Source organism: Terrapene carolina, unplaced genomic scaffold (genome assembly GCF_002925995.2).
Source record: "Terrapene carolina triunguis isolate 2854851 unplaced genomic scaffold, T_m_triunguis-2.0 Scaffold51, whole genome shotgun sequence".
Lineage (NCBI taxonomy): Eukaryota > Metazoa > Chordata > Testudines > Emydidae > Terrapene > Terrapene triunguis.
In genome coordinates, this window is record NW_020664402.1 from 595,840 (window position 1) to 609,020 (window position 13,181).

Sequence of the window (13,181 nt, forward strand, 5' to 3'; positions counted from 1 at the left end):
TCCCCCTGGGCATGCTGCCCAGGGCAGGGGGAGGATCCAAGGCTCCCTACAGCAGACAAGACTCCCTGGGCAGCTCTTACCATGGCCCAGCTCCGGCTTCGGGCCAGGCCAGGGGAAAGCGTGAGGGATCCAAGTGTTCTTTGTGCCTAGGGCCCCACTGAATCTTAATCCACCTGAGCGGGCTACAGTGCCAGGGGCCCGAGGCTACGACCCAAGCACAGCCGGCCAGGAGCGATTGAGGACGTTAGCCACAGGGGCTCTGATCTTTGGGAAAGAACCGCCACAGGCCGAAGGAAAAAGGAACGGTCTCCTTCTTATGGAGAACCTAACTGCATCCCCTGCTGCTGGCAGCTTTCCTCTGCCGGGGAGAGGTGTCCTGGCTCTGCCAACCCCAGCTGCTCCCCTGAGCCAGATACAAGGCAGCATGGCCACCCCGCAGGGAGGGGGTGGGCTAATGACAGAAGCTAGCAGAGGCTGATCGCCGGACCTCTTGAGCTGGCTGGCGCTTGGGGCTTTTGGAGTAGTGTTAGGATGGAGTTGGCCACTCAGGAGGGCACAGAGACTGCAGCCCCTCAAGGACAGGGCAAGAGGGGAGTTAAAACCCAAGCATCCTGCAGAGGTATTTCAGTGAAAGGCAATAAGCCAGAGTGATGAACAAGGACTCCAGGCGTGGGCATTTAGTTTACAAGGTCTGTAGTTAAGTACGGAGACAGGAGGTGAGCAAGAGACAGACAGCATGCTGCAGCAGCTGCGTGGGGTCTAGGAGAAGGCCTTGTAGGCGTCCAGGTTGAAGGCGGTGTCCAGGAGGCGCTGGAGCTCAGTCAGGTGGGTTTTCTTGTTGCCAGTGGCTGGTGCAGCAGCTGGGTCACGGCCGGCGTACCTATGGCAAGGGAGGGAGAAGCAGCAGCTCAGATGAGGGCCAGCACAGGGACGGGACGTTACGCTGGACTCAGGTCTGGGATGGCTACATACAGGCCTGGTCAAGCAACAGGAAAGCTGGATAGAAGAGAGGGCCAGAGGCTGCCAAGATCTAGCCACCTAGCCTAGAAAGAAATGCTGTATCATGTGCAGACCCCAAAGCCCAACGCTCACCAACCAGGGACCAGCCCCTGCTGCCTGCAGCATCCCCTACTTGGCTGTTAGCCACAGCACAGAGCCTGTATCAAGCTCTTGTCCCTCACCCAGTTACCATCTCGTGGAGAGAGCAACGAGATCAACATGCCCACTGTGACCTTATTATGTTGTACGTGAGCCTAGGTGAGTCTTACTGTTTTGCATGAATGCTGTGTGTGCCTCAGTTTCCGTGTGTATTGCACCAATGCCTAGATGGTGGGAATAGGGGTGTGTGACTTTTGCTGGGACCTTAGGGGGCAGGTGAGGAGGTTCCAGCTGCCTGCACACAAGTGATGGCCGATGCCTTTCATAACCTGAGACCCAGGAGGGGGATGAGACCAGGTGACACTTTGTCCCGGAAGGGGGACAAAGACCAGGAGGAGGGGGAACGGGCGTGTCAGAGGTCGGGTCACTGGAAGCTGGGCCATCTCCTGTTTGGGACTCTGAGGGGGAGTCCAGGGTGTCTGGCCTGGGGTCCCCCCACCCCAAGATGGAATTGGCTGAAAGTCACTGATTTCTGTGCTAACAAGCTCTGTTCTACGCGGTGTTCCTGCTGACTAATAAACCTGTGTTACACGCTGGCTGAGAGTCACAGCTGACTGCAGAGTGGGGGTGTAGGGCCCTCTGGCTTCCCCAGAGGTCCCGTCCAGGTGGACCTGCCAAAGGGAAGTGTATGGTATGAACAGGGATGCTGAAAGCTCCGAGGTCAGTCCCAGGGAGGCCGTAGCCGAGGAGGCTTTTTGCCCTGGACAGCATGTCCTGAGGGGAGTCACGCCACCCCAGAGTCCTGGCTGGCTTCATACAGAGCAGTTCCAGAGCATCGGGCCTGTGACTCTGTCACACCCACCCAAGAGACCCCCCTCCCCAGCCCACACTACCTACCCCCAGTGCCACTGAGAGATCTCCATCCCCGCTCCCACATGATACTGAAATCCACTGGGGAGCTGGTGGCCTCAGATGTACCACCCATGGCACCACACTGCCCATCCGTGGGGAGGTCCCGAGAGCAGGACAAGGTGTGGCTGCCACCCGTGGCACTAGCCCGTCACAGTGCAGAGGGGTGGCCCTTACCATACGGGCTTGGCGCGGTCGATGGTCGTGCGGAGCCGGGGTTTCACATAGTCGTAGTAGCCCTGGTTCTTGTGCTCCTCCTGGCACCAGACCAGCTCGGCGTTGGGGTACTTCAGTGCTTCCCTCTGGAGGAGGTCGAAGGGGAACGGGGACAGCTGCAGGGGAACAGGGAGGGCTCAGTTCCACTGGGGCACACAAGCCTGGGGGAGCCAGCAGCGGAGGTGGAGCGTAGGCAGCTGCAGGTGGGCTGTGCAGTGGACCATGCAGCCTCCATGCTCACTGTTCAGCCTGTGCTGCCTCAGCAGCATCTCCCGATCCCACACGGCTCTGACATTACACACTTAGAGGGTCTGGGGTCGCCTAGCGTGAGCCTGAACGACCCTTCCAGGCCCGGGAGATTGTATGGTGGGGTGCCCGCTGGGCTGGCCAGCACCACTCCCGCCACCAACGGGCTCTTCCCTGCAAACCTGCCCAGATACCCCAGCTCTGCCCTCACTGCCCACCCAGGGGTGCTGCGCAGCGTCTCCTGGACTCAGACTGAAGACACAGGATCGAGCTGGGCCCTCCGTCCATCCCTTCTCAGGTGTGGTGATGGCGTATTTCTGCCTGCTCTCCGCCCTGAGACTGGGCTGGGACGTTAAGCAGTGGGAGTGGGACGAGGAACAGAGCGCTTTGTGTCTGAGCCACAGCAGACGTGTTAAGAGCAACAGAGGGTCCTGTGGCACCTTTAAGACTAACTAGCAGACGTGTTGTGGATTAAACTCCTCATGGCTCCTGGGGACGTGGAGCAAGCCAGCAACGGGACTGACTATTGGCCCCGGCCTACGTGGAGCCCCCTGGGGTACAGACACGCTCACCTGCTCCACCCTGGTGATGGCCACGTCTGGTTCCATGTCCCGGGTCTTGCGCTCACGGGTGAGCTCGTAATACACTTTGCCGGTGCAGAAGAGCACCCTCTTGACGTTGTCGGGGTTCTGGGCTGCAGGGCCGCTCTCAGGGATTACGCGCAGGAAGTTAGTGCCTGTAGCAGAGCACAGACAACCGTGGGGGACATGCCTCAACATCCCAGGGGCCACACATGGTGGGAGGGAGAATGCTAATGGGGGCCAGCTACAGGCCTGGACCCTGTGGAATTGGCTATGCCTGCAGAAGGACTGGGCTAGCTCAGAGATGATTAAGGCCTAGAGACCCCACTGAGATCAGGGCCCCACTGAGCTGGGGCTGTGCAGGAAGAAAGACGGGGGAAAACAGTCTGAAGCACACACCATCCTGGTGCAGTTCTGGACTGTCATACATGTGGACAGGAGCCAGAATCCAGAGAGACCTGGGAACAGGGCGGGGTCCTGTAAAGACAAGGACAAGTGCAGAGTCCTGCACTTAGGACGGAAGTCTCCCATGCACTGCTACAGGCTAGGGACCGAGTGGCTAGGCAGCAGTTCTGCAGAAAAGGACCTAGGGGACAAGAAGCTGGATATGAGTCGACAGTGTGCTCTTGTTGCCAAGAAGGCTAACAGCATTTTGGGCTGTATAAGTAGGGACACTGCCAGCAGATTGAGAGACGTGATCATTCCCCTCTATTTGGCATTGGTGAGGCCTCATCTGGAGTACTGTGTCCAGTTTTGGGCCCCACGCTACAAGAAGGATGTGGAAAAATTGGAAAGAGTCCAGCGGAGGGCAACAAAAATGATTAGGGGGCTGGAGCACATGACTTATGAGGAGAGGCTGAGGGAACTGGGATTGTTTAGTCTGCAGAAGAGAAGAATGAGGGGGGATTTGATAGCTGCTTTCAACTACCTGAAAGGGGGTTCCAAAGAGGATGGATCTAGACTGTTCTCAGTGGTAGCAGATAACAGAACAAGGAGTAACAGTCTCAAGTTGCAGTGGGGGAGGTTTAGGTTGGATATTAGGAAAAACTTTTTCACTAGGAGGGTGGTGAAGCACTGGAATGGGTTCCCTAGGGAGGTGGTGGAATCTCCTTCCTTAGAGATTTTTAAGGTCAGGCTTGACAAAGCCCTGGCTGGGATGATTTAGTTGGGGATTGGTCCTGCTTCGAGCAGGGGGTTGGACTAGATGACCTTCTGAGGTCCCTTCGAAGCCTGATACTCTATGATTCTATGAAAGAGAAGACAGACACTGCCCTCTTGTGGTATGAACCCCGCTCTGCATCTCTCCGGTTCACTTGCACCCTTGGACACTGGCAACACCCTTCATACCTGGCAACATATCATCAAAGCTGGAGCGGGCTTCGGGGTGGCGCAGCAGCGACTTTGGAGTGAAGATGATCAGCTGGAAGATCAAGGCAAGGCAATCAGAAGGGGCTGGAAATAGCCTTTCTGACACACAAGCTGCACATTGCAGACCGGATCATCACTACGAGAGCCAGAGCACAGACCCTCCCTCCACACCCGTCTTTGGTCAGCTAGTTCCGGCCTGGCCCCTGCCCAGCCCCCTAATTCAAGTGCCATTGATGAACTGTACATTTAACCCAGGCAGGAATCACAGGAACGTCTCGATTCTCCCATGCCGGCCAGAGAGAAAGACTGAAGCCAAAGGCTGCTCTGGGGCAGGACAATGTGAAGTGGTGTGCAGAACTCTGGCGCTGTCGGCAGGTCTGGTTGCGGGTTGCTTTCTTTGCACAGCACTCAGCGTTACTTTCTCCTCTAGCCCTTTTGTTATGGAATAACGTGCAGGCGGCTCACAAATGCCGCTGCCCAGATAGAAGGACAGGCGTTTCCAGTCTGGGCAGAGCTCAACTGAACCTTGGCAGACAGGGTTATTTAATAAGTGCCAGTCACAGGGCCCCAGTGAGCTCAGTAACGTACAGCTCACCTGTAACAGTGACCACAGCACAGATCAGCAGGCACAGACTGCCCAGCCTTTAACAGGACTTTACCCCCATACTGGTAAAAAGCAACAAAGAGTCCTATGGCACCTTATAGACTAACAGACGTATTGGAGCATAAGCTTTCGTGGGTGAATACCCACTTCCTCAGATGCATATACATGCGTCAGGTACATGCGTCTGACGAAGTGGGTATTCACCCATGAAAGCTTATGCTCCAATACGTCTGTTAGTCTATAACGTGCCACAGGACTCTGTCGCTTTTTACAGCTCCAGACTAACACGGCTACCCCTCTGATCCTTAATACTGGTGTCTCTTATCAGGCAATAGACCTTTACCAAGGGTTGTTAGTACCTATCCATTAACCAGGTAAAGGGTAGAGCACAGAGCAGGTCAGACAACTGGGAGTTTGGGGCAAATTATTTCAATCCTGAAATGCCACCGTGGTGCCCCATGGGAGTAGTAGTTCTCTATAGGCTGGGCTCCCGGGTTGGACTACATCTCCCATGATGCATGACAGTCACCGCTCTTGGTGAGAGGAAGCTATGCTCTATGGCAGTCACGAGGCTGTAGTGCATCATGGGAAATGTAGTCTGGCTGGGGAACCCAGCTCATAGAACATGAAGCACCCACAATGCACCGCGGCAGCATTCCAGAATTGAAGTATTTTAGTTTTAGGGTGCTCAGTTTTGTTTGTTTTATTTTTGGACAAAAATTTTGTTTTTTTTGCATGGAAAGCAAACACATTTTGCAAAAAATTTTGTTCGGTCAAAATCTTAACTTTCAACCGTTTTGGTGGAAAATTTGACTAGCCCTACTGGAGCACTCGAGAAGTTAGCTTCAAAACCAGGTCCTAAGCCCTCCTGGCACCAGCACCCATGCCCCACCCGCCAAGCATTGGCTTTAACCTAGCACTTGAGCTACAAGACAATGGTGCGTGGCCGGGTCCGTACCAGGGCAGTGTCTAGAGCTCACTGACCGGTTTCCGGAACGGGAGGTGTATCTGCCTCCGCAGGACGTGGAAGAAGTTCGCTGGAGTGGAGCAGTTTACAACAATCCAGTTGCAGTCGTACAGCTGGCGAACGTCAAAGTCATCGAGTTTCTACAGCACATGAGAAGTAGAAACGGTTTAGACAAAATCGTGAATGTCCCACATTAACATCCTGCATTTACATCTGCCGGCAGCTCCAGTATGAACAGAGAGAGGCCATGTGAGTCAACTGGAGTACCCCAACATGAGGGCCAGGAGTTTCTCTTGCTCATCACTAGCCCAAGACCAGTGGTTAGCTGAATGCAGCGGCCCTAACCTGCAAGCTCAACCTAGAGTGTTTCTAGTCCAGGCAAATTGGGAGAACTTGGCTCTTAAAAGTCAAGTTTAGTTAAGTGCTTCACTTTAGTTGTTCCATTTCAACTGAGGTAGGATTTTAGCAGCAGGTATCTCAAAGCCACTGGAGTCCCGGCTTTATACTGTCCATTGCTTTCTCTGCCTAGCAGAGCTTTTAGGACACTGCTCAGGAATGAACACAGCAAATTCTGGGCCAGTGTAACTTTCTGCTTTCCCTTTTACACTATCCTCTCAGGTGGTTTTCAGCCTATCCCGGCCTCTTAGTGCCTCCGTGTCCCTAACCCAAAAAGGGACTGCCTCCCTAAGTGCATGGGCCAGCTATTCAGACAGTACAGGCTGAGAGCAGGAGAGCTGCCATGTTTGCACAGGGCTTTGGAGCGCACTTTGAAATACTCCGATAAACCCCCCGGCTATGGAACCGGGAAATCGCTCCCTAATAAAAAATGAGCAAATGGGCCTGAGAGCGATGGGTGTGACTCTGAGGACAGCTTTTGGGGAAAGCCAAGGAGGAAAGAGCAGAAGCCATGGAAACAGAGTTCCATGCACTGGCCTTGCTTGGGTTACAGCCAGCCTTTACTGCCCCACATTAGCACACTAACTAGAGCTCTGCTCATTCTGTGCTAACACAGCAACGGACATTTCCGAGTCCCCCTCGATAACCCAACCTAAGTCTTCCGGCCTCTGGGGGCAGAGGAAGCCCAGGAGTCATTAAATGTGAGTCACCAGCAGAGCACTGCTTCCTATATCCTGCTCCCCCTGGCCTGCTGCCCAGAATCCAGGAGTCCTGTAAAATTGTTCCATGTGTTACCATCCCATCCGCAAAATCCCCCAAAGCTGTTTCTGGAAGCCTTTGCTGTGTAGTGATCAGAGTCAGGGACAGAGCAAGTGCTCCAAGATGCAGGAGGGGAGAGATGGGAAAGGCCCCAAAGGGGAAGAGAGTGAGTTTAGCACAGCCAGACACTTACGGGGAAGACATCTGGATCATCATTGCACATCTGCAAGAATCGCTCTGGCCTGGCTGACGAGTGCTCAGGACCCTGCGGGCAAAATCAACAAGAGGTGAAGCGAACCACACATGAGTTTCCTTCTTTAGGAGAGCTCTCCATGCCTCGTAGAGCGGCTGGCCACAGAGCCAGCTCATGCTAGTCACTGTTTGAGGAGGACCTTGGTACGTGCTGCCCAACAGGATTTCACTCTGGTTTAAAAGTTTTGATTTTTACTAAGAAGTAGGTCCAACAGCTGCAGCCGTCCCTTAGTACTGAACTTTAGACTCCACTCCCCTGGCCCCAACAAGCCCCTGTGCCAAGCCCTGTTGCTCCCAATCCTCTTCCATTCAGCCGTACACTCTAACCTGTAGAGGGGCTGGCACTGCTCCCAACCACATGGTGTCCAGGCCCCTCTGCAGGCTGTTAACACACAGCTGTATGGGAAGCAGTGACATGGGCTGGTGCAGGCCGGGTGACACAGGCAAAGAGGTGGGCGTTCTCCGAATTGCAGGACTACCCCAATGCTCCCAGGTGACTGGTCGCACAGAGACCTGGTTTGTGCAGTGTTTGGCCTGGGGAAGTGTCCTGGGGTGCTAAGGGGAACTGTGGCATTGAGCTGTCAGTGCTGCCCAGAAAGATGGGAAGCGAGTGCATCCTTACCATGCCCTCCATGCCATGGGGCAGCAGCAGCACGATGCCATTCTGTCTCACCCACTTGGCCTGGCCAGGGCAGATGAACTGGTCAATGATGCACTGAGCAGTGTTGTGGAAGTCACCGAACTGGGCCTCCCACAGGACTAAGGCATTGGGACTGGCCATAGCAAAGCCCAGCTCGAAACCTGCAGAGAAGAGAGAGGAAGAGTGAAGAAGCCATATCCACCAGCACCTGGCACAGACAACCCAGCACTAACTAGCCCTGTGGCCGTCGCGAGCCAGGCGGAGACTGCCCAGCAACACTAACCTAGGACTCCGTATTCCGACAGGGAGCTGTTGCAGACAGTGTAAGGAGCCTGGTTTGGCCAGAGGTGATTCATGGGGATACAGGTCCTCTTGTCTACGTTCTGGTCATGCAGTACATGGTGACGATGGCTGTGGGAGGAAACAACGGCCAGCAGTAATGTTACTCAAGTGTTACCCTAGCCAGTGGGTCAGAGCAAGTGCCTGCATGCAAGTGGCCACCTGGCTCACGCTGCTCTGTTGAGAGGCTTGGCTTGCAACTGCAGAATGCAATGAAGCCAGGTTACGATCATATCTAGGAGCTGCCCATACTAACACCATAAAGTGCTGTGAAAGAGACCCCTCCACCCCCAATTTGGGCTCCCCTCTTGCCTTTCAGCAGAGCTCCAGCACAGCAGGCAACCTAAGGCTGGCGTCTTCTACTCCCCACTCAGTAGCCTCTTGAGGAGGGCTGGAATCACCTTTTACTGGGGGAAACTGCCGGCTTTACCTGAATGTCCCCCTCTCGACATCCTGGCCGCTCAGTCGGATGTGGATTCCCTCTTTGAGGAGGGAGCCAAATGCCATATACTCTGCCAAGGCCCAGTCGACTGTCCTGTTCTTAACCAACTTCCCACGGGTTTTCAGAATCCGGCTCAAACCTGCAGAGAAAAAAACACAGTTTGCAGCCTGTTGGGGAGGAACTGCAGTGACGTACTAAGCAAGCAGCCTTAGGCTGGGTCAAGACGGCTCATGCTATCAACCCATCTATCGGCAGTCTGGATTCCCGACACGCAGATGCTCTGGACATAAAGGGACAAAAGGGAGGTGGACTGTTCCAGCCTAGCACAGCGTAAAGCACATACAGGTAAGGAGCAGAGGAGACCAGCTCTGAAAAACAACTGGAGTTGCTGGCCATTCTCTGTTTTCTTTAACTAACGTGCTTTTCACTGAGCCAACTTCACCTGCATTAGGAGCACTCACTGCCAGACATCACTGCCCAGGAGAGGAGACCTGAACTCTAACCTCAGAGGAGTCCAAGTGGTAGTGGAGAGAACAGTTTCTGAGTGCTGGGTCAAAAGCATGGGCATTGCCAGGCCCACGGCCAGAAGGTACTGGGGATGAGGGGTCTAGATTCATGTCACCAGACTGTGGAACTCACAAGAAGCTCTAAAGGTCAAGAACTTAGCAAGATTCAAAGATTCAGTCTGGCAATCTCTGTAAGTACCAGCTGGAGAGACTTTGGGCACTGCCATAAGGATTTTTTTTTTTTTTGAGAGGAAGGATGGGACACTGGGTTCAAGTCCCTGCTCTGCCACAGGCTGCCTGCGTGACCTGAGCTAGTCCCTTAGCCTCTCTGGGCCTCAGTTCCCCCTCTGAACAATGGCGATATCAGCCCTGCTTGCCCCCCAGAGGTATGAGAGGATAAACACATTGAAGATGGGAAGCATCTCAGATACTAGTGATGGGGGACAGATAAACACCTTCAGAAGTCTCATTAGCACTCATCCCCATCCCAACCATCATACTTTGGGCCTGAACCACCACATGGAAGTCGCCACTCACTCAGATTTGGGGATCAGAAGAGACATTAGATCATCTAGTCCTGTACAGCAGTGGTTCTCAAACTAGGGCCGCCGCTTGTTCCAGGAAAGCCCCTGGCGGGCCGGGCCGGTTTGTTTACCTGCCGTGTCCGCAGGTTTGGCCGATCGCGGCTCCCACTGGCCGCAGTTCGCCACTCCAGGCCAATGGGGGCTGCAGGAAGGGTGGCCAGCACGTCCCTTGGCCCGTGCCGCTTCCTGCAGCCCCCATTGGCCTGGAGCAGCGAACCGCCGACAGTGGGAGCCGTGATCGGCCGAACCTGCTGACGCGGCAGGTAAACAAACCGGCCCAGCCCGCCAGGAGCTTTCCCTGAACAAGCGGCAGCTCTAGTTTGAGAACCACTGCTGTACAGCACACAGGCCATGGAATTTCATCCAGTTACCCCTTGACTGGCCCAACAACTTGTGTATGACTAAAGCATCTCCAGAAAGGCAGCCAGTCTGTCTGAAGACACCAAGAGAGGGAGAACCCACCATTTCCTTTAGTAGCTTGTTCCAATAGTTAATTGAGAATAGAGATTCTAGCAGATCTTCTCCCTCCCACTCCCCAGGCTGGCCTATGGCCTCAGTCTACAGCACCAGAGATCATGACTCCCCGTAGATCGTGGTGGAACAACTCTCACTCACAGCATTAACCATATCCTCTACCCCATAAAGCATCCAGCTCTAGAAAGAATAAACCCCTAGAGACTAGGGTGCCAGGGGCATCTACTCCAGCACATTTGTACCTCCATGAATTGTGAAATCTTCAACAGGCACTGAGCTGGCCACCTTGCCTATATGGGCCAAGTCTTCTTCATTCAGACCAGTAGAGGGACAGGTCATGCTCCGAGGCTGGCCCTCGAGAGTGAAGAAACCTGGGGAAGAAGGAGAGATCATCCGTGACCTGGTGAAGGCCAGGCTGGCTCTGTAGTAAGAGCATTTGATGACTATGTTACAGGCCCTTCTGTACTCTCTGATGTGGAAGAGGATTTGGGATGCAGAGCAAACCCTGAGCTGCTCCACCTCTGTCAGTCCCCCATGCTTTCCCAATGGGTGCATTTTCTTCACCAGGCTGGAGTGGTGTATTTCCCACTCTCTTCATTACACGTCCTTGGAGACACACAGCTCCTATCTGCGCCAGAAGTCGAAGGTCTAATCCACTGGAGGCAGAAGTGGTTCCTGAATTGTGGCCATTTGTCAGGGAAGCTGCTAGTTACTTACCAGGCCAAGGGGAATCCAGCCAGTGCTTGATGTGCAGGATTTTTTCATCCTTGGATCTGGCATGGGCCTCTTCACAGATCCTATCATACTTGGAAATTTCTTCCTGAGAGAAATAGGGCAGAATATTGTTACTGAGAAGTAGCCAAAGTAAGAGCGCTGGGGTTAAAGGCCGTGTCTCTTGTTGCTGCTCCCTCTCCATTTCAGCACAAGTCTATGTGGATCCCAGAGGGGGCACTGTCACATCCAACTCCTCTTCAGACACTTTAAACTCTACTTTAAATTCATGGAAGTTAAGTCCATTAATGGCTATTAGCCAGGATGGGTAAGGAATGGTGTCCCTAGACTCTGTTTGTCAGAGGGTGGACATGGGTGGCAGGAGAGAGATCATTTGATTATTACCTGTTAGGTTCACTCCCTCTGGGGCATCTGGCATTGGCCACTGTCGGTAGACAGGATACTGGGCTAGATGGACCTCTGGTCTGACCCAATACGGCTGTACTTATGTTCTTATGTTATGTACTCATCGGTTAGGACCTGGACCACAAATGTGCCTCGCACCACATTCACGGCTGCTGCACGCTGCCATGCTTGTCCTGACCATACAACATTAGGAACGAGAGGTCAGCACTGCCAGGGCACTGCCTACTGCTGGCTGTGCGCCAGTTAAGAGCTTATGTCCTTCGCTGATGCCAAAGCTACATAAAATACAAAAACCAGTTCCAGTGAGGCATCCCAAATACCCCTGACATTAGGAAATGCCACAGCCAGCGAATGGGTCTGAATGCTCAAGAGGCAGAATAAAGCACTTTTCAGTTAGGTCCCATTGACACAGTGCCAGCAACTATGTAAGGGGCACCGGTACAATACTGTCTGATCTTATAGTGCAGGCAAGGCTAAGCCAGGAGTCACCTGTGTCCTGAACTATGTCTACAGCACTGCTAAAATCCAAGGGTGAAACCCTGGCTCCATTAAAATCAAAGGGAGTTTTGCCATTGACTTCAGTGAGGCCAGGGTTTCACCCCAAGACTGCAGCATGGCTCAAACACAGTTAATTACTGCTGTGCTCCAAATACACTGAAGGGGGAACGATGCTGGCACAATTACTGTATTGTAAGTGGGTAACCAAAATGGTAGCATGTAAAGCGTAGATTGGACCACAGACCTTATTCACACTGGGACTATAACTGTACCAGCTACAACTGGGTTTAAATGGAGTCCTTGTGTTTCCAGGACCAGTGCAGAGAGGGATTTTTTGCCCAAGAGCCAGGTTCTAACCAGCAGCATGGATGGGCTTGTGCTGCTCTCAGAAACAGCTTTAGCTTCTTTAGTCAGGAGAACCTTGCTAGGAATGCTAGCAACAAGTGTTGAGGCCCCTTGGATGTCTAACTCTGAGTCCTACCTTTCAAACACATCAGCAGATCTTTAGGCACCCCTTTAGTCCTCCCCTACCCAGACCCCTTAGGGCAAGGCAACGCTACACTACACTGCTGAGTCAGCGGGGAGGGGCGCAGTCATGCTATGCAACTATGGCAACACTGGTAACCTTCATGTATTTCTTGCATTATATTAATTTGCATTTCCCCCCATTCAACATTGTTACTTGCCAACTAGATTTAAGCGGTTATGACTGATCACTGACTGCACCTTTCTTTTAGAGCACCGGGTGACAGTACCTCGTACTCTGGCTGGTTTACCACCCCCTCTGAAATTAACATCTCGGCGTATTTTTGCAGCACAGGTTTCTGCTTCCGGATCTGATTATACATCAACGGCTGGGTGAACATGGGTTCGTCCATCTCGTTATGACCATTCCGCCTGTAACACACCTAGTGCATTCAAGGAAAGAAAGCCATAAAAAATAGCCAGTCTTCAATCTCTATTTCAGAAGCCAAAAAAGCAGTGGCATTTACATTGATCTGTATGTGGGATGTACCCATGATGAAGGAAATCATAGATTCATAGATTCTAGGACTGGAAGGGACCTCGAGAGGTCATCGAATCCAGTCCCCTGCCCGTATGGCAGGACCAAATACTGACTAGACCATCCCTGATAGACATTTATCTAACCTACTCTTAAATATCT

At 53.2% G+C, this 13,181-nt stretch overlaps 1 protein-coding gene across 1 annotated transcript in view; it reads right to left on the reverse strand.

Annotated features, from left to right (window-relative positions):
- Positions 1-653: 653 nt before the first annotated feature.
- Positions 654-13,181, reverse strand: part of LOC113407661 (2-oxoglutarate dehydrogenase, mitochondrial-like) — a 105,625-nt gene continuing 93,097 nt past the window's right edge. Inside the window, exons 13-24 of the mRNA XM_026656915.1 lie at positions 12,772-12,924; positions 11,099-11,201; positions 10,624-10,752; positions 8,806-8,956; positions 8,320-8,447; positions 8,019-8,197; positions 7,338-7,409; positions 6,007-6,129; positions 4,398-4,470; positions 3,042-3,205; positions 2,185-2,339; positions 654-880 (exon numbers count right to left, since the gene is read on the reverse strand). Of these exons, the coding sequence (XP_026512700.1) occupies positions 760-880; positions 2,185-2,339; positions 3,042-3,205; positions 4,398-4,470; positions 6,007-6,129; positions 7,338-7,409; positions 8,019-8,197; positions 8,320-8,447; positions 8,806-8,956; positions 10,624-10,752; positions 11,099-11,201; positions 12,772-12,924 (1,551 nt within the window). The 3' untranslated portion in view covers positions 654-759. The remainder of the gene's footprint in view (positions 881-2,184; positions 2,340-3,041; positions 3,206-4,397; positions 4,471-6,006; positions 6,130-7,337; positions 7,410-8,018; positions 8,198-8,319; positions 8,448-8,805; positions 8,957-10,623; positions 10,753-11,098; positions 11,202-12,771; positions 12,925-13,181) is intronic.